Source organism: Equus caballus, chromosome 29 (assembly GCF_041296265.1).
Source record: "Equus caballus isolate H_3958 breed thoroughbred chromosome 29, TB-T2T, whole genome shotgun sequence".
In the NCBI taxonomy this organism is placed as follows: domain Eukaryota; kingdom Metazoa; phylum Chordata; class Mammalia; order Perissodactyla; family Equidae; genus Equus; species Equus caballus.
The window spans coordinates 25562105-25584129 of record NC_091712.1 but is presented as its reverse complement, the minus strand read 5'-3'; the positions used below and the strand labels follow the sequence as shown (position 1 = coordinate 25584129).

At 34.1% G+C, this 22025-nt stretch overlaps 1 protein-coding gene across 1 annotated transcript in view; it reads right to left on the bottom strand.

Moving 5' to 3' along the window:
* DNAJC1 (DnaJ heat shock protein family (Hsp40) member C1) overlaps window positions 1–22025 on the bottom strand; it is a 188694-nt gene that overhangs the window by 103886 nt on the left and 62783 nt on the right. Inside the window, exons 2-6 of the mRNA XM_023632108.2 lie at window positions 20318–20419; window positions 19764–19810; window positions 13079–13244; window positions 12117–12214; window positions 11044–11137 (exon numbers count right to left, since the gene is read on the bottom strand). Of these exons, the coding sequence (XP_023487876.1) occupies window positions 11044–11137; window positions 12117–12214; window positions 13079–13244; window positions 19764–19810; window positions 20318–20419 (507 nt within the window). The remainder of the gene's footprint in view (window positions 1–11043; window positions 11138–12116; window positions 12215–13078; window positions 13245–19763; window positions 19811–20317; window positions 20420–22025) is intronic.

Genomic DNA, 22025 nt, shown 5'->3' with positions numbered 1-22025 from the left:
AAAGCAGGTACTCAATAAGTGTTCACTTAACTGAACTAGATTGAAATATATGAAAAACCTTGTAAAGAAAGAAAGGGCTTGATAAGTGACTGATGTGGGATAAGAAAAAGAGAGGTATCAAGGTATCAGGGTAATATTCCCAGATTGTAAGACTCCTAGAGCACATAAATCATGGACCCATCTGAGAGGGTTTTATTTCTATAGAAATAAAGGAACAAAATCAATCCTTGGCTCTGCCTCAATTCAGAAGTGAATGCATGAACACTTAAACTCCAGAATGGGATTAACTCTTTTCATCTGACTGTTCAAGCTAAGCTTTCTCCTGGGGTCTATGTCTCTTGGGGTTATATCAGAATTCTCCCATCTGATAATGAATTAGGGAAATAATAGGGTATTTCTAATATCACTGAATCAGTTTAATAAAGATGTATCTCTCACTCTTTCCATTCCCACTTTTATGTTCCTATTTCATTTCTACTAGAAGGATTCCCACAGCCCTGGGCCAGCTAAAATACGGTATAATTGGAAGAGCATAGAAGGTCATACACCCAACTTGCTCACCCTCCCATGTCCATATATACTTTAAATTTCAACAGGGTTTTGGGTTAAGGTTTTATGGCCTCTTACTTAACATTCCCTGCACTCCTAAAAAACTCAACCCTGGAAGAGTATTATTTTATATTAAACCATTATATTAAGTCATTTATTCTTTGGTGAGAATGAATGAATGAGCTTACTAGCTTCTTTCCAGGGAGTAGTTTTTTTTTGTTTATTTATTTATTTTTAAGATTTTATTTTTCCTTTTTCTCTCCAAAGCCCCCCAGTACATAGTTGTATATATTTTAGTTGTGGGTCCTTCTAGTTGTGGTATGTAGGATGCCACCTCAGCATAGCCAGATGAGCAGTGCCATGTCTGCGCCCAGGATCCAAACTGGTGAAACCCTGGGCTGCCGAAGCAGAGCGCACAAACTTAACCACTCGACCCCGGGCTCGGCCCATTCAGGGAGTAGTTTCTAATACTAGGGAAATACTTTTCTTTTAAAGGTCAGGAAGGCCCCTTCAGGGGAGCAGGAAAGGTGGCCCATGCAAGAAAAGAAGGGCACAGGTGAACTGTTTATAAGATGTGAAAGAAGGTAGGTGCAATCAAACATCACAGTGTAGTACAGCGAGATACGACCTAGTGATTAAGAGGGCAGATTTTGGACCCAGGCTACCTGGATTAAGATCTCAGCTTTGCCATCTGACTAGCTATGTGACATTCAGCAAAATACTTCACTTCTCTGTGGGTGAATCTTCTCATCCATAAAACGGGGATAACAAAAGCAGAGCTAACTCACAGAGCTGTTGTGAAGACTGGATGTGTGATTATATGTGAAGCAGAATGGCATCTTACACACAGTTAGGCCTTACATAAGTGTTACCTATTTTTATTATTACTTCATCATTTTGCCAAGGACCTTATTCTCCAGCGCAAAGTAAGGGTCACTTTTTCTGCTTTGTACTTCACCAAAACTCCTCCATCAGAATCCCCTGTCTTCTTGCTTTCATGACTTCTCCTTACCTAACCCTCTTCACCTCAATGCAAAAACCTCTTGCTGGGTAATAGCAATCTCTTCTTAGTGGTCCTACTAAATTTGAACATTTCTCTGCTAATGTTTCTTCCTTCTGCTATAGCAGAGAATTCCACTAAAAACTCTTCTTTGAAATACCCATTAGATCCAAAACCACACTTACCAGAGAATGGCAAGGCACCCAATCACCTTAACCTACTCCACCTAATTCCTAGTTTTAATACAGTCCCTAGTCTGTTCAGGCAAAGATCCCATCTTCCTTTCCCTCCATTTCTAAGCATTTACTTAAATGTTCCTCAAGCTTTTTCTTTCCTTCACATCTTACTTGTACTTTCAAATTATAATTACAATATGCCTACTCCAGGAAGCATTACTTCTTTAATAAACCTATGACCTCAAATAATTTTACTTTACTCAAAAAACCCTACATTGCTCCAAACATCCTTGTGTGTGGTCTGGTGTACCACACTTGAAGATGCACTGACAAACTGGAAGATTTAAGAGAAAGTAATCAAATGGCAAGCAGCTTGAAACAATATTTCAAAGGGATTGGAAATGAGATGATTGGGGATAACCTGACAACTATCATAGAATATCTTAAGGGTCATTTCAGGAAAGAATGATGTAAATTACTACATACGGTTCCAGAGATGGAAGTTTTGATTTTAGATAAATGTAGAGTTTTCTAATAATTAAAATTACCAGCAAATGAAATAGACTGACTTTGGAAGTAATACTCAAGAAGCAACCAGGTGGCTATTCTTAAAGGTGTATTCTAGGGAGGATTCAGGTATTCAAAGAGGGTTGAATAAGACCAGTTGTTTTCAACCTTTTTTCCCTGCCATTCATCACGAGGGGATAATTTATAACTGTTAAGTAGAAAAAATAAACACAAAGTCTCATTTTGAGTCGAGAATAAGCCCCAGTTTACCTACACAGGCAATTGTGATTTCTTGTGGATATAAACTTCTCATCCATCTTTGCAGACACTACCTGGCATTTAACAGAAGCTTGTAAATATTCAATGAATGAATGAATGCTTACTTCAATCAATCAGGGCTCAGGATTGCCTAGATTTAGCTCCATAATACTGTATTTAAACTACAGAGTTTACATTATTCCAAACAGAAAAAGTGTGTATAATTGAGGAGCTTATAATACTTATGGATGGAACATGAGCAAAAGTTTTTACTCTAGAAGCAACTCTTTTAATACTTAACAAAAAATTTCTTGAAGGGCCCAAAGCTTGTCTCCATAGACATCAAGCAGGGGACTGATTTTAATTACAGAAAAATGGCTAACTTAAAGAATTTACATGTCATGGGTATTCTTTGTATGTAATTGTAGAGCATGGACTCCTGCACAAGAAGACATTAAACAGCTATATTTACTTATTTATTGAACCATTATTATATGTGTTGGACTTTAAGATATATGCAAATTATATGATAAGACAAGCACTTGCTCTTAAAGCATATATAAAAATAACTATGAGTATTAACCTAAATGTGGAATACAAACTACATGAAAACAGAGATTTTTGCCTTTAAAAAAAATGTTTTTGTATCATTCTAAGGCCTAGAAGAGTACCTGGCACATAATAAGCACTCAATCAATATTTGTTGAATGGATTATTGGAAGAGAGAGTGGTGCTCACCCAACATTCTATCTGTTTCCCCACATTTTCTTATCCTCTTGATATTAGGTGGGGTCATGGGACTAGTTCTCGATGGGCTGCAGATGGAAATATCATGTGTCATTTCAAACCAAAGCATCAAAACACTTGTGCAAACCTCCAGCTCTCTACTCTTGGCAGAGCGGGCAAGGAGGCCACACGTTCCAGATGGGTAGAGCTAGTAGACGGTGAAGACGTCATGGTTCTGAATCTCTAAATGGCTAGTTAGAGCAGAATGCCTCCTTTCCTACCAACCAATGATAGATAAGTGGCATAAACTAGAAAAAAATTTTAAGTCACTGGAATTTCAGGATGATCTGTACCTTACCATAGTCTGTCAGTCTATCCTGATTATAATTCAAGTAGTAAGTGCTATGCAGTTAGTACAGAGAACATGCATTGGGAAGTTTTCAGCTGGCTTGATGAGGAAAGGCTTCATATGATGATGGCCATTTATCTAAGCCTTGAAGATGTAATATTTCCAAGGTTAGTGAGCTGTGAGATGGAAGATATCCATATCATAAACTTTTCTTTAAACATTATTGACATAGCTCATTTAAGTGATAAAATAATAGGCTGAGTTGGCATTATTTGTCATGCTTTGGTTTACTTTTAATTCTCCATATAAACTTCAAAATATCAAACAATCCAAGGAAAACTTAGGAAAAAAGGGAGTTGATCTAGAGTGGTATGAGCAGGGAAACAGTGCCACCTGTCCCAATGGGAATAAGGGACCTGGAAGAGCTCTGAGGAGAGGCAGCTGCAAAAAAGATGGAGGATGCTCCATTCCTTTTTCTGACTCTGACGGCATGAATCTCCTCTTTTGTTTGAAGCTTACAAAATACAATCTTCAACACAGGAAACTATCATAAGTACATTTCTCAAAATCTACCCTCAAAGTCAACTGCTCTAGATCAAATTTTGTTCTCCCTTTGACTTACACTATAATCTCAGAATTACACACATGGTGAGATAAAATGATAATAAAGAACACAGGAAAGCTTCAAAATTCTATACTTTGAATATGAGTCAAAAATTTTTCTACAGAACTATAGTATTACTGAATTCACAAGAAGTAATAAAATAAAAATAAAACAGAAAACCAGAAGCTATGCCCTCCTCTGCCTGAGTCAGTAGTAATCAAGGAGATGTAAGATGCAAGCCATAAAAGCTACTTTTTCCATTTGGGCTGAGGCAGAAGAGACTGCAGAAGTCATCTATCAGCCCCAACCCAATGCAAGAATCCTGCTACAATTTTTATACTAATTACAAGCAGTCTGAATACTCTGATAGGGAGTATAAGATCAGACAGCTTATTCACTCACTATAAAGCTAGTTACGCAGCTAGTTATGCAGCTGTTGGAAAATTTCTTCTTTCTTGGCTTTCATAGTCCTTATATTTTAATATTTATTTTCATTTGCTTTAAGTTTCATTTCTAGCAAACTGCCTCACCAATCTGAGTCTTAAATATTTTTCATCGATAAAATACGGAATTGATGAGACTATGTATTTCTAACATCCTACCTAACTAACGTTTTGTGTTTATCTTTTCTACGTCTAGCCTAGAAAACTATGCTTTATGTTCTGCTTTGGACCTCTGATTAAATATATCTTATGCCCTCCTTTCAGAGGGCAGAAGGAATGGAATCTTTGTTTTATGTTGTGAGGTCTTTCCAATTTTCCTGTATCCCTCTGTCCTTCTGTAGAAGTAACAGTTTCAGCCTTATAAAAATTCAGAAGGGCTTTTCTGTCTTTCTTCATTTGTTTATGTATTCCCTACATAAAGTAAGTCTGCAAAGTTTTAAAGAAAGTTATTAGTGTCCTAAAAGTAAGCTTCCTCGTCACTTGGAAAGTCTGTGTTTAACTCTGAGTAGAAGGGCAGGCCAACTCAGCTTGCTACAAATGTCTCGTAGCCTTTTATAAGCTTTTTTCCCTGCTAATTAACTGTGAATGTTTTGTTTATTTGGTTTCTGACAGAGTCCCCGCCAGCAGAAGCGAAGGGGCTAGAAAGGAAAGGCCTGACTGTAGAGAGGGTGAGCCCCAGGCTCGTCCACAGTTGTAGTTCCCATGGGAGAAGCTTCTTGGGAGGGAGGATGCCTCCATTTATAGACAGTTCTATAAAGTATAGTATTCCCTTCACTCTCCTAAGCAACTTTTACTTTATTTTTTAAGGTGAAAACCACAGCGCTACAGAAAAGATGCCTCTATTTTCTCAGACACTGCTCCTAGGCAACCTGTAAATCCTGATGGGGGTGGGGCTATGCGTGCCAGAAATGTCCTCCAATAATTTTTAGTTTAACTGTGTTTATACAAGATCAGCTTGGTAGTGAGAAAAGGTGGGACCAGGAGTTAACAAGGGGAAAAATTTACAATTACAGGCAATGTACACCTAAATGAGTTTATTTTTTCTTGTCCTCCCCAAAGCCCCCCGGTACATAGTTGTATATTCTAGTTGTAGGTTGTTCTGGTTGTGGCATGTGGGACGCCACCTCAGCACGGCCTGGTGAGTGATGCCATGTCTGTGCCCAGGATCCAAACTGATGAAACCCTGCACCACTGAAGTGGAGCGTGTGAACTTACCCACTTGGCCATGGGGCTGCTCCCTAAAGGAGTTTTATGTTTTATAAATTTTGTTACTGAGAAATGTAACAGCAGGTAGAGAGAAACTTGAATAGAGAATTCCCAGAGAAGCAAACAATCAAGCAGGTAAGTTCTGAATACTTAAGACCTGTTCCATCTCAGAAAATGTAGAGAACCAGGAACAAAGTACGATTTAGACTGGCAACCACTTGGGATGTTTGGAACTTACTGATTTTGTATGAGAAATTAATGGTATTAACAAGCTAAGTTATTATGGGCTCCAACACAAATAGGCAGTGACAAAAATAAACTAAGTTAAAAGAGTTAAATTGAAAATATACATATAGTGTTGATTATATTTCATTAACTGTTTGGTACTTTCATGGCTATGAATATGTTTCAGAACATACACGATCAATTAAAAAATATCCAAGAAGGGCATTTTGGAGGTTAAAAACATTTCTTGGGGCTATAGGCTGAATATAGCCAACACAGAAGACTAGTTTGGTCAGATTCCAAGAGAATGTGTACTCCCTTCAAAACTACCATGAGAACAGAAACAGACCAGTAAGATACGAAAGTGTCATTAGGGCTATACTTTTAATGTTAATATTAAATTCTAGCCTCAAAGCACACAACACTCCTGCGATGCAGTCCAAGTTCCCTGTTACATTCTAACTCGTGTTCCATGTCTTCTGTTGACCATTCCACTTTCTTCCTTAACTATCTAAACACATTTCCTCAAGTTTCCCCAGCTTCTCTGCACGTAGTTATGCATTTTACTCTTCTCTAATGTTCTCTCATCTCTCTGTGCACACGCTAACCTTCAATCTATGCATCAATTTACAAACACTCTCCAGATTCTTTTTCTTTGGTTTCTCATTTAACTTTTTACTTTTCTGCCTATGTGGGTACATGAATGATATGGGGCATAGGTTTCATTAAAGATACTAATATCCACACATTTTTCCCTTGGATATTTTCCATCTGGGAAATATCTGATATTGATGTAACATTATCAAATATTTTACATGTATCAAGTATAATAGTTTTTAATTCTTTGGCCTCATTCTTCTAATCTACCAATTTTTATAATTCTCCCAATATTTTTTCAGAGAAAAGGAAAGGAATAAAATCCAGCACTGGAAGTAATAGGATCGTCTCAAAAAGCGAGGGAACTAAGAAAGACATGCTCTTACTTCTACCCGGCCCGATCACAGAACCACTACGAGTGCCTCCTGCCCATTATGTACTCTGACTCCTCCAGTTCTAACAATACACACATATCTTTGACAGATGTGTATGATGGAAATACTTCACTGTCTTATCAATAAACTTTATTCTGTCTAAACGTCCATCATAAATTTGTCATATCAGATTTATCTACCGGAATGTAAATTCCTAAATGACTATATACGGAGTGTGGAGATGGAGAATATAGTCTTAGATGATAGTAACGGGCTGTGTGATATCTTCTTTTTTTTAAAAAAAAGCAGTTGTACAATGGGGTCTATTCATTTTTCAAGACTCAACTCAAGTGGCTCCTCTTTTTAATCTTCCTTGGTCATCCTAAATAGAGACAATCTCACTTCTCTGAACATCTACAGAAGTCGTTGTTTATATTACATATGTGAAGCTTATATATCATATTGTATTATTATCACACCATATTGTATAATTATTTTAATTCCTGTGTTATAACCTCTACCTGACTCTAAGGTACTAGAAGGCATATTCATCTCTATAGCTCCTTATAGTGCCTTGTTCTGATATGTTTAATAAATTTTTATTAAACCAGCTAAACTGTTTTTCTAAACATATAACAAGAAGAAGCTTTATACATAAAATATTGAGATAACTATTCTCATTTGTAAATTTTTGGAGGGGGACGGAGTGAGGAAGATAGAAAATAATTTAAGTAAACTAACTAGGCGATAAGGAGCTTTCTTAGGTATCTTAAGTGCTAAGTAATAAATACTGAATTTAGGAGCATAAGCTGAACCAGAATCACAACTTTTCCAAATTCTACCGGATAACCATATATATGTATGTGAAGTGTAATAAAGGAATGGGTATTTAAGGAAGAATGGGAGGATGAAAATTGGAGATGAAGAGCTGTTGATACGATAAGCACAAAATTCTGGTACAGATTCTGCCAGTGTGAAAGCCATTTGCTGGAAGTCTCTGAATCTCCCACTTCCATCTTAGACCCTCCTTCTTACCCAATAGCTGTATACTTACACAGAGTATTTGCAGCTCAGTTTTAAGGAGCTTTTCTTGAAATTCAAGGGATTCACACACAGAAGTAAAACTCTCCTAACTGCTATCTGCTTAACTAACTGCCTGTATGCTTGTATGAGAGGGTTGTGTTAGTTCTTAAGCCTGTTTGTGTCAGTGAGACTTGTTATTGTGATTATATGATTAAATTAAATATTATATAAAAAATATGAAAAGTGAGTAGAAAATCAGAGTCATTTCTACGAAAACCAAGTAGATACTTTGGAAAGCTCAATAAAAGAGCTGCTAAAAATGCTGTTGACTAGATGTAAGTTAGTCAATTACAAAAGAGTAGGGGAAATCATAAAAACCTCTAAGGATTATCCAATAACATTGCTTCCCGAATCTAGTTCAACTCTTCTTTAAAGAAATCAACTGGAAATTTGTCCTTAAAGAAACCAAGATTATATGTATGGTTTATGCAAGAAGGAGGGCTCCTATTTAAAAATAAACAATGATCCTATATCACAAGAGTGGTGAATAAAGTATATGCTTAAAACTTTTCAGGCCATATGTATCAATTTTTATACTTAGGGCTCTAGTGGGGCTCTTTTTTGACCACTGTACCGATTGCCAATCAGGACTGCTTCACATAAAGAGGGCTTATTCTAAATTTCATAAATATCTTACATAGAAAGATCTCACAAAAGTGCCACATAAAAACATCAATGTTGTAAATAAGATGTATGTTCTCACATTACACAGTTTTACGGATGATAAATTAATACAAAGGTCACAGCAGACTGAGAAGGAAAAAAAGGAGACAAAAATCTAATCCTAACCCAACTATTCAGTATTGCTTTGCTGATGCTTATGAAAGCATGAGCTATATGTTTATCAATCTAAAATATTTTCACCATTACGATTTGTGTAAGAGTCCACTATAGTACATTATTTTGTTAGTGAACATGAGAAAAACTAGTCTTATGTCCTCAAAGCAGAATTAAAATATCGAGCATTTGCTTAAAAAAAGGAAAATTTTCTATATAATAATGTACACCTGAAATTCACAGTGCCATAAGCCACCATGACCTCAATAAAATAATTAAAAATAATTAATTAATTAATTTTAAAAAGGAAAATTGTCTTGTTTTTCTTCTTGGAGTGCATTTATCAGGAAGAAATAATTAGAACAAAATTTAAAAATTAGATTTACAAGGTTTTGAAAACCTAATGCCTAGCATCTCAAAGTTGAAAGGCAACAGGTACCACCAAGTAAGTAAAAACTTTAAAAATCAAATTGATCCAACAGTTTAAGAAAATAGAGGTTCTAAAGGGACTAAAAAGCTTTTGCAAAATTCCCTATTTTTGTAAGTTTTCTATAAATTTATGATCAGGCAAAACACTTAATCTGTTGGGTCTAGATACCATAGGCAGATAAGTTAAAATAATAACTTGTAACTCTAAGCGATCTGAATATATTGGTTCTATTTTTGCAAATTACCATGCATGCTTACCAAGCAGTATGTTACTTTTACCAAATAAATGTTGTTTCAAATGATTTAGATTAAAATTACAAAGAAATGTTTCAGATTGACATTTTACGCCATATTCTATTTATGATGTCTCATAACTATACTTCTAAATTCATCTACACTTTGGTTCGCCTATTGCATAGACTCTAAAGCTGGCAAAAAATAAACACTCTTAAAAAAACATAAGAATACGTCCTAAAATATTTTTCTGTCACATCTTCTCACAAACATACTGGTATGATAAATACACTTTCCTTCTCTTATTAGGTCCTACATAAAATAGCATACAAGCATTGTGGGGTTTTATTCAAATAAACAATATAATGTGTTAAACAAGTGAAAAACAAAGCTTTTAAATTACCAAAATACTTCAACTTTCTCTGTTAACTGAAAGCAAAACACACAATTACATAAACAATAACTATTAATATGAACTATTTTGATGGAAGAACTGGTAAATAATTTCTCAAAGGTTAGAAAGAAAGGTACTAATGATTTTTAGTTCATTTCTCCTTCAAATATAAAATTTTCATTAGACAGGAAAAAGGAGCATAAAATGTAGAAGTTGGAGTCATTCCTTTCCTTAAAAGATTAGGAAAGCAGCTCTGATATACGAAAAACAGTGGGTAGAACTTGGTAGAAATTATCTGGCTTTCTAGCTTTTTCTAAATATTTATTCTCTAAAATGAAACATTTCCTCCCTAAAATTGCAACTTCAAAGATTCTCAAAATTTATACACCAAAACTATTATATATAATAGTTTCAAATATAATACTTTCAAATATTATGTTTATGTGTTGAGAATTTTCTAACCAGATGCAATAGTTACTATTAGCCAAGTAATAATTTAATAAAATATGCTTTGGTATGCTAACTAGAAAAAAATAAGAGAAATTGCCATGGAAATGTAACACGTACCCACATTCTATTGTCTGATCAAGAGTAACTAGCAACAGAGACTTTGACTACCAGTCTAAGACAAAATATCCTCACTCCTCTTAAAGTTGCAAATAAAATGGAAAGCAATGCATATTTTGCATAATTATACAGATGCTCATGTAAATTTTTTTTATGCTATGCATTTAAATACTTTTAAAATAATGGGTGCAAACTGTTTGAGTCCCGTTCTCTTTTACTGGATACAACTTAAATGATAACAGCTGATTAAATTTTTATTGCCTTTATAACTTTCCTAAAGATAGTATTTTTTTTTCCTTTTTCCAGTGTCTTAGAATTCTCAGGTGTTCTATAAGCAATGTAAAAAACAGTTATAGGAATCGATATCTAAATAATTTTAACCTATTCTAGATTAGGTTTACACTGATAAAAACACTATTCAGGTTCAATCAGCATTATGAAGCAGCCACTGCATATCAGCATTCAGAGAGCAGACATGGCAAAAACTATTTCATGAATAATTAAAATGAAAGCATCTAATATTATATCAGAGAGGTACATTTTACCTGGATTAAATGAGGCAATGCTTTTAGTGTAAGGCAAAACCAAATGCCCAGCTTGCATGGAAGCAAATCATGCCATTGTGGTTTCATCAGCAGTCTAAAGGGAAAACAAAAAACAAAAACAAAGACTCAAAATACAGAGAGAAAGTTGAACAAGAAAATATTTTTATAATAGATGATTTCTGTTTTGAATGGCTATTTCAACAAAAAAATTAAGAAAATTTTCTATGAAATATTTATGACAGTTAACACTTAATCTGACTTATTTTATCATGAAATACAGTAGTTACAACAAAGGCAATATACATAGCAAGCAGGAGAATGGAGGCTAAGATTTTGGGGAAGGCGGCTTCTAATCAAGTTATAAAGATAAAGAAACAAAAGCCCTCTTTCTAACCTGGACTTTTTATCAGTTCTGCAAAATGAATTCTTAAACCTCACGATTACTTCAGCTACAAAAGACTAAACATCGTCAGAGTGTTCCCAAGTGCTGACAAGCAGATATGAAGACTGTCGCATAAACAAACCAATACATAAAAATTAATGTCATTTGCAGTTCACTGAAGCGTTGCTCACTGATGTCACCAGAACGGAAGACAGGCAGGACAGTCTCTGATCTCCATCTCACATCGATCCAGTTCCTGCCCTGCTGTGTGAACTATTTAAGGCCTTTCTTTCTTTCTATGAATCGATAGCAGAAACGGTGGTATCTTTCTGAGTGTTCTGCACATCACTGCCTCTCTACATATTGTCACTCTTGAACTAAACACTGAAGTGATAGCTTCTTGTAGGAATACTTTGTTTCTAAAGTCCAATATACAAATTTCAAACTTCAAGAATTTGGGGGTTTAATTACTTAAATATATACTAACACTTTACAAGGGGAAAAAAACTTGTAGAACTTTTGCTTAAGATTAGAATTTGTCTCATCAACTATGGCACATTATTAGTCTTTTATAAACCTACTACAGATGTAAACATTAGCACATCTGAAATGGATATACTGAGAAGTCGGATCATATTAAAGACATACTTTAAAACAGTTTCAAATTATAAATATTTTTCTATGCTCCCACCTTTCATTCTTTTCTGAAGCACCAAGTTTTGATGCATCCACGCTCTTGCTGCCTGTCTTTTTTTTTCTTTCTCTTTTTTTTCTACTCAGCAGCTCATCCTTAATGTGGAAAGAATTACGGTTACAGGTTATCATTAACACGCACTCTTCAAACGCTATCAAGAGTCTTCTGTGAAGGATAAACATTACAGAGGGAACATTTACGCAAATGTATGTAGGGTCCAACATGACTAAGTAAAATCATCAATCTCTAACAATAACTGTTGCCATGGCATCCAGGCCTTAAACACACATAAGTTCAGCACTGTCAGTCATGGGTATCTCCATAGCAATCAAAGTTTGCTAAGAAGAGAAAGCATTCAACTTACTTTTTCTCATTCATCCAACTTTAATCATGTCACTTCAAAAAGAATGAGTAAACAGATGCTAATTCATGAATACTGATAAATATGCTTGATTATCTTTAGTATATAAATAAAAATCCATAGCAGAATAAACTATGTAGCAGTAGACTAAAAAAAGGTAATAATTTTTTAACCAACTGATCTCTGAAATTATAAAATTATACTCAAGTCTTAGTTAAAACTTTTAAAGTAAACATTCTTTACATAAGGGCCCGTGACACAAAAATTTCTAAAATCATTTTTACATAAAAAATATTTCTATTTGGAAAATGTTAATTAATAAAACATGGCTCTACCTTCTAATTTTCACCCAGATATTGGGGCCTTCACAAAATTTTATAATAACTCAAATATCATATTTCTAAAAAGAAGGATATTTTCTTCTTAAGTCGTGGGTTCTTCTTGACTTAGAAACATATCAAACTCTAAATACTGAGTACAAAGCTATTAGAATGTGGTATATAGAAAAAGTGAAATTTTCATCAGTTGAAAAATAAATCTCTGAAATTCCATATAAAATTAAAGAGGCCAGATCATTTGATTTATTACCTAAACTTACCAGTTGTTTTTCCAGGTAGATTGACCAAACCACAGCATAATGACCCACTGTGAGAATAATGAACAAGAGTAATGCCAGCTCAGCGTTGCTCATTTTTCTCACCCGCCTGTAGTAGAACACAGGCTGTCGCCAATCTGGAAGGCCATTGATCAGAACATCATCATACCTACAGGAGCAAAGATAACAGTTTTTCATGGGGAGTTTAAAATAAAAACAAAAAACTTTATTTGTACCTATATTTAAAAAGAGGAAAGAGAAAAGAATTTCTCCAAAATAGATAACACTTATGTAGATTATGAGCATTCTGATGGTCTATAAATTCAAAACGCTGTACGTAGGTCCTGTCACAGACAACCTTCAAAAAGGCACACAGCAACAGCCTGTGGACACCAGATCTTGCACTGTTACAGCAGCCCAGTGATGGGACTCCTGGAATGACATCTAAACCGAAGGAGCCAGAGTGTCTACCTCTCTGTCACAGCCTGCGGTAAAGACCCCACCACAGAAGTCAGCAACAAAAGGAAGAAGCTCAAAGGGAGAAAAACCAAGCTTAGAGCTCTGTTTGCTCCTATGAATTATACAGTAATTAAATCAAATTCAGGATAAATGTTCTAGTCAGTGCTTTTATTTCCAACCCCTGTCCCATGGTTCCAGGTTGAAATATTTACACATATTTTATCCAAGCTTCTTAATGATGTAAAAGCCTATAAAATGAACACCTTTTAATTTTGTATTGCTCATATTTGTTTAAAAAATAAAAAATTCCCAAATTTGAAAGAGACGTGGAAACAACCAATGTTTATGTCAGATTTCTCAATAAAACTGTTTATTTGTAAACATTTAAGTGGTTATTTCCTCATTTTTGGCTTTGCTGGAAGGGAAGAACATAACACATAAAAGCCTTCCTAGTAACGCATTTTAAATCAGCTTTCTTTAGAATAAAATTTCAACGGGATTTAAATTCACCTGTCAGACAGTTATTAAGGCAAATATTTTTATGGTTAAAAATCAGGAGTAACATTTATGATTGCAAAACTCAAAATGGTCACACACAAACACTGTATGTTCAAAACACGCAACCTGTTAATCTTAATTGAACACAACTCATTAAATATTCTAATCACACTATTTCCAGAATTAAATCTTCACTGAAAGGCCTAATTTGGTGCAACACATTGACCAAAATATTTTAATTAAAAATATTCTGAGTTAGTCGCAGGCCTAATTACAGGAATAGAAATAGGGCCTATATTGTCAGGCAGGTCAGTAGAACTCAGTAGTAGGTTTTTCTCAAGTAAATTGACCGATCTAGGAATAATAGCGCAGCTGCTAAACTGCCAGTCTTGACATGTAAATCAATTTAAATGCAACAACTGCAGTAGCTACTTTGATAGTTATTAAATTGATACCTTGGAGATATGCTAAAAAAAATAAAGCGGAGGATTTATTACAGGCAACTTCTTTTTTCAGTAGAAAAATACTGGTTATATATTCAAAATATATTTTATTAGCAAATCTAGAAAACCTGACTTTTAGATCCACTTAGATTATTAATAATAGTGGCAGATCAGAATAACCAATGTTCAGAGCAAAGGACATTAATTAGTACTAAATTCTTAAACGGCAATTGTGCAGCATACAAGAGTCTACAAATTAAAATATGGTTGTGTGGTAGCTGGAGCAGACAAAATTTGATGTAAAATGTTCTCTTTTTTTCAATATTTATAGCAATTCTTGAACACTAATATCAAGATACAATAATATGATTTCATCAAAAGCTATCATTTCTGTCCTCAAAAATTTATGTTTAAATTTTTGTAAAAACTGACTCATTTTAAATTAGAAATGGATTGGCAAAAAGGTTTCAAGTGGTATAACACAAGATTACAACATGTGAATGAAGTCCAGTGAATGTTAAGTCCTGAATTTATTCCAAACCTACATTCAACTTCAGATTTGTTGAGGGAAAAAAAAGGTGAATATAAAAATCATTATTTTTAGTTAATCTTTCCCATGAAATAACTTCACGTAAAAAGTGTGGTTATTAATAAAGAACATTCAAGAAAGAGGCAACAATTCCCTAAGAGCATTACTAAGTATTGAATTTGTTTTAGGTCTAAACTGTACTGGAAGAAACCACAGCTGAACTCATAAGCTATGAATCTCATATCAAATATTTTATCACTATCACTGTTGAAACGCTATGTATCTGCTAATAGCTACTATTTTCTGCCCCACATATAAATTGTATTTCGTGCACAGCCAAATTCAAGACAGCAAAACCTCATGCCCTAAACACATGAAACAGAACTAGATGTTTACTAGGCGACGTCTGCCACTCTAAACAACCGTCTCCAAGGATTACGCTTAGAATCAATGCTCTATTGATTTTACTATCAATGAACATTATGGCTCACACGACTGGCCATTTCAAGGGAAGATAGCTTCTATTATAGTTCACTTTTTAAAATATACGCTGTTAAAAGATAAATCATTGCCTTCCCGAAACACTGAAAAAATAAAGGTATTTCTTAAAATATACACAGACACTATATTCACGTTATTTTCAAAAAATGTTGTGTTGACAACACATAAAACTTAAAACATCACTGTTATGCTTTTTCTATATTTAACACAACACTGTTAAGATGTTCTGTAACTGAGCTCATAGAAACTGCTCTTAACAATTTGTTAAAACCAGATTAAGAATGTACACACGCACGAATGTGTCATAAGAATACACAAAAGTAAATCTCTATGATGAAAATTTCACTAATGCAAAACATATACGGAACTGTAAAGGCATTATCTTGGAATTTAAAACATTAATTGATCAATTCCACACATCCAACATATGGCCTAATATATGTTTACTTTATTTGATTCTCTTAAAATGTACATGAGAACATAAAATAATCGTTACATAATCATGAGTGAGTTCCATTCCATAATCTGCAATTCATCAAACATATTTAGCCTATTATAATATAAACATTGGAAAGCAAATAAATCTAAAAACGTTTATATTACCAGCAGAAAACAATTTATGTAAATTTAAAATAATAGTATATTTTGAAATATAAAACAGTAACTATGAAGCTAAAATAGAAAATGTGTATATTATGAAAATGAATATTTAAATAATTCTAGCATTTGCCTAAATTGTGAATTTGCCACCATATGAAGTTTTTGAATTTTTAGCTTAAACCAATAATAACAACATTCATTTAGGTCACATTTTGAACCGAAGAGTAAAAATTAACTGCACAAAGATCATAAACAGAAAACAAGTCTAAATTAATTGATCTTACTCTCCTTTATGAAATACATATATATGCTGGAAAATGTGGTACACAGCACTTTATGTATTGTACATAATAGGTGTCTTCTATCTCCTAATTAGGGAAGGTGCTAAGATGGATTTCTTATTCTCAGGTTAATGTTTATTATTATTCAAACACATCTATAATTAAATTTATAATAACTAAGTAATGGATTTGTAAAAGTTTAGCAGATTAAGGCTCAGGTAACTATATTTTTAACTGGATTTGTAAATAAAATGTGATTTTAATTTAGCAAACTAAAAACATAGATTCAACTTTTATGAATACAGTGCCATAAAATAAACAACATTAAAAAAACAACTTTAAAGTTGCACACCTGAGTTAGCAAAAGAACACTGGTTAAAAATTTATAATAGAATCTAAACAAAAGTAAATATGCTAATATTACTAAAGCAGAGTCTGCTGTACATATGCAATGATTGGTATCTACTTACGTCCTTTATTTCAGCTAACACTCAGGGCACCTGTATAGAAATTTATGTCAGAACATAGCTGAGCTGCTATGCCCCCAAATAAGCTAGTTACCTAAGGTGTTCAGAAAAGGCTGCTATGCTATGCTTCCTCATGCTAATAGGAAAACTTGCTATTTTCATGCCTAGCCTTTGGGAGGAAAGAAGGTTTAAAAGTTTATTCACAATGGCACTCCCAGGAATCTACCCAAAAGAAATGAAAAACATCTGTTCACCCAGAGACTTGTATGTGAATATTCATAGCAGCATTGTTCATCCAAGCCAAAAAGTGGAAACAACCTAAATGTCTATCAGTTGATGAATGGAGAAACAAAAGTGGCACATGGAATACTATTCAGCAATAAAAAAGAGCGAACTACTGGTATATGCTACAATATGAATGTACTTCAAAAACATTATAATAGAAGAAGGTGCAAAAGACTACATATTACATGATTTCATGAATATGAAATGTCCAGAAAAGACGAATTTACAGACACAGAAAAGAGATCAGTGACCGCCTGGGGCGGGTCAGAGGGGGGTTACCAGCAAACGGGTTAAGGGAAGGTTCTGAGGTGACAGAAATGTTCTGAAACTAGACTGCGGTGGTTAGCACAACTGTGCAAATTTACTAAAAATCACTGAATTGTACACTTAAAAAGGTGACTTTTACGGTATGTAAATTATACCTAAATAAGGCAGTTTAGAAAATAATATAAAATTTGCTTTTTCCTTAAAAAAAACAACCCAGTTTGCTATTTTATCTATCTATTGCTATTCCCCTTTACACCAAAATTTAAAAGAATAGACCTGATTTGGGGGAAAACACAATCATTTGTAAGGAAAATAAAGAGGAAAACATGTCTATGACAATTTTCCAAACTGCAGATTTCTGGAAGGTTACTTATACATTTAAAAGCACTGATTTAATGAATATTTATAATAAACAATTGTGATTCCAAAGAGCATTTTTTAATACTAGTATGAGATAATCTTCTTTTAGAAGCTAAAACTCACTGCTCTCTCTTTTTTTTCTTTCCTAAAGGATTTATAAACATCAGGTAATTGTCTGTAGAAGAGCATTTCTCCTATATGTTTAAATACTCATAGGTCACCTGGCCTCAGGCGCAAGCTTTACAGGAGTGATTCTCAGCTTGATTAGTTAAGACTTTTGCCTCAAGGAAAACCAGTGACCAAAGAGTTACTTGTGCCTCAGGGGGTATAAATACTACAGCTGTTTGTGTAACTGTCAGATCCATTTTCCCTACTAACACTCTGAAATAAATGCAAAGGGAACTAATTCTAAAAAGAAAACGTGAGATGAGTCTATGTTAATAAAGAAACAACTTATACCTAAGAAGTGATTTGTTCTGAAAATATATAAATAATTTCAGTGATTGAAAGAAATTGTTTCAAAGTTTATTATTGACTTTTTAGATAACAACAAACAAAAGGACAAAATCTGATGCCAGAGAGGTCGGGAGGCTAACTAAAGCTATCTTTACAGACACATTCTTGATGTGTGAAACAAAACTAGGGACTCAGTGAGAGAAACCAACTAGAAAATATGCACAGAATGACCAACACTTCTTTCAACACACTTCTAGGACTCTTTCAACACTATGGATTATCTCAAACTAGAGGAATGTCTGCTTTGGTATCTGGACCAATGCCAACCCTTGTTATAAAGCAAAGAACACTTCGAGAGACTATCCTGAGTCCTCGCTTTGCAATCTGACAAATTGAGGCATTCAAATTAAAGAGTTAAGATGAGAACGGAGAATAGTAGCTAACATTTCAGGATATAGAATAATTCCAGATAACACATTTGAAGAAAGATTCAGAACGTCACATAGCATAATTTTTCGGGGTTGTCTTTAATATATATTAGCCCCCAAAGAAAGAGACAGATTTTAGGAGCCTAAAATCTCAAATATCCAACCAGCATGGCTTGAAAAAAAAAAAAAAAGACTAGTCTAGACTAGCCTAGAATAGAAAATATCAGTCTGTTTCACACACAGTAAGAAGTGTTCTGTAAAATTTTTGTTTTCGTTGTGTGTGTGTGTCTGTCCTGAGGTGCGATGCACAATGCGTTTCTGGCTGTGGGTCTGACTTCACGTTTGAAGCTCACTCAATAGTGCCTCCGCTCCGCACCTTCTGAAGTCGGAGAGGAAAGGGCCTCGGTGCAGCCTCCTCTTGAGTCACTGCACCGTGAACCACGAGGTAAAGACAGTACGACTCCTCTGCAACGGCACAGAGCAGCCTCAGAGGGAGGGCTACCTGCACACTCAAGTTCAACCCTAACGCAGTCCTGGAGCAGAGGAAGGGAAGGGAAGGAGGCAAAAGAAACAGTAGAAAGAAGGAAATATTTTCCTTCCACTCTTACCTTCTACAGACTTATACAAGTCTGTTCTCTCACAAATCGGGTTTATTATTTTCAGTGAGGAAACGTTAAGCAATGGTAATAACTTGAATATCACTAACAGCCTAATTCCAAAACATTTAAAGAACAGCAAAAATAAAAGATCACCAAGCACAGATAGGAACTATTACTGATAGACCAAAAAGGAACGGGCATTTGTTCGAAGCCAAGTGGTATTTGAATTTCCCAGGGCATAGACACTCATGTTAAAAATCTTATCTAATGAAGCCATGACTTGCTAGCATTATGAGTCATGATCCTGAAGTCTGTAAGTATTGAATCAACCTAGTGAATATTTTCAATAGAAATTAACGCTGCTCTGATCACACATTTTAAAAACGTTGCATTTCTTGGAAAGAACAAAAATAAAATACTAACAAATAAAATGTTTAATGAGACATAATTCTTTCCTTTGTAAATGGAGACATCAAATGATAACACCTTATTCAAAAGTAGAAATGAACACTCACCTCTGCCTTCGTTCATCATCCTTTAAAACTTCATAAATGGCCACCAACTAAAATAGAAGGATTACTTTAAAATAAAAATACTCTCAATTGTAAGAAATCACTTAGGAAGGTGAATGCACTATAATGCATATGCAGAAAACCCTATGTGCTCCTATATACGATGAAGAGATAAAATCTTAATTATAAGTAGCATTTTATGTTTTTAGTAGGACCTTAAGAGTTAAAACACACTTGATATGAAAATAAATCTTTCTGAAAGATGCAAAAGTAATAATTATCTTAAAAAGTACTTTTTAAAAGCAAAAGCTGTAATTTAGACAGAAAACTATGACACTTACGGCCCTCTAAGAATTTAGAGATCCTAATATAAAAAATGTTGGTAAAAACATATTTTGTAAAAAATCAAGTTAAAGTATATATATACACATTATATTTCAAAACCAGTATCTCATTTTCAAATGGAAATATTCTAAATATAAGTTACTGTTTCTGCCATAAACATTTACTTATAAATTTGTCACAAAGTACACATAGTAACAGCTTATTTTACTTACTTGTCTAAATTGAGTTTCTGCATTTTCATCTTTATTCTTGTCTGGATGCAAAGTTAGTGAAAGCTTACGATATGCTTTTCTAATGTCTGCAGATGAAGCATCCTGGAGGTAGTGGGGGAGGGGAAAAACACAAAGCAAACTTTGTCAGAAAAAGAAATTCCCAGAACCTTGTTAAGATCTGAGAAGACAGCCAACCAAGTGCAGGACCCCAGGCAATGTAATTTGAGCAATCAGTCTAACAACCAGGCTATGCAACTAGCTTGACCCACATGACTGAACAATTATTCAATCTAATTTGGCTCTCCTCTTAACTTTTCATTACCATACAGTCCTTTAAAGAAGACAGTATTTGGCAAAACTTTTAAAACACTTGCCTTCCTAAAATTAACCAATAAATCTTTTTCGGTAATTAAGAGATCAAAAAGAAACAAATTAAAAATTAATACATCTGTGTGCCTTCAAAGAAGGTCTTTATTTATTTGAGAATCTTAAAGCCAATTTCTGAATCCCAGGCTTACCATATGTGGTTTCTCCATTGTTATTTATATTGCATTCACCATCCAGCAACAACCTATGGAATCTCAATTTCATGTCAGAGAGGATGCCTATTTGAAGGCAGTTCAATTTGCATTTATTCAAAATAATTATAATTAGAAATAGTTATGGAGATTGTACTTAACTTTTTTTTAGTACTTTAAAGGGTGTTTTCAATGGTGTCCAGTTTCCTCAGTCTGGTTTGCAGAAATAAATTTGCCCACTATTTACGCATTATTAATATAATTTAAATATATTTAAAAGGTCACTATAGTTCAGTAAGAGTACATCAGATTAAGCGGATGTTAAAATTACATTTTACGTAATCCTGTGTGCACAGGTAGACTCAGAGAACGTCATTTGACATGGCCAGTATAAAATAAATGACAATGGCAAAGAACACAGTGTCAAGTTGGATTTAAAACTTTATCTCCACTAAATTTAAAAGTTATTCCAATAACTAACATATTTATGGTGGGGCAAAATGATAGTAAAGTTGCTTATTAAATTTTATTCTTGTTTTATAGCTGAATATTTGTCCAATTAATTCCTAAAACTATTTTACTCAAAAGCTCAAATGACTAAAAAAACAGACCCAAACAAAAACCTCTGTAGCTGGAACTAAATAACTGTTAAAGAAATAGAGTTGGAAGAGGCAAAGTGAGACTATAATTAGTCTGTCAAGCTTTCCTTTATAAGCCACTTTCATGACCAATTTTCTGGGGCTTACTGCTCCAGGCTATCACTCTACTTAAAGGTTCAACTTAGGTGTGAATATTTTTGTGACTTGTGGAGGACTGAGGAGCTATAAAATTAGCAGAGTCAGTTTTGCAGTTAACATGGTTATAATTTTCATTCTTATTTGCTTTATGGAATTGATGTGTTCCCTACCTTAAATGATAGGTAACATGTGGTAGAAAAGGATGATTATTCACTGAAAATCTGTGATGAAGATTTGTTGAGCAAAGAGGTCAAGTGTCAAATGAATAATGATTCTCTAATTGGGACTTAAAGTTTAGATTTTATTAAAGTGGGACTACATCATAGAGAAAACTATTCCAAAAGTAGATTTCTTACATAGTAAGAGCTTACGCGTTTTCTTGTGCTACAAAACTAATAAATGCTCATTATGGAATATCTATGACTGACTTAGAAATAAAAATGACTAACAGTC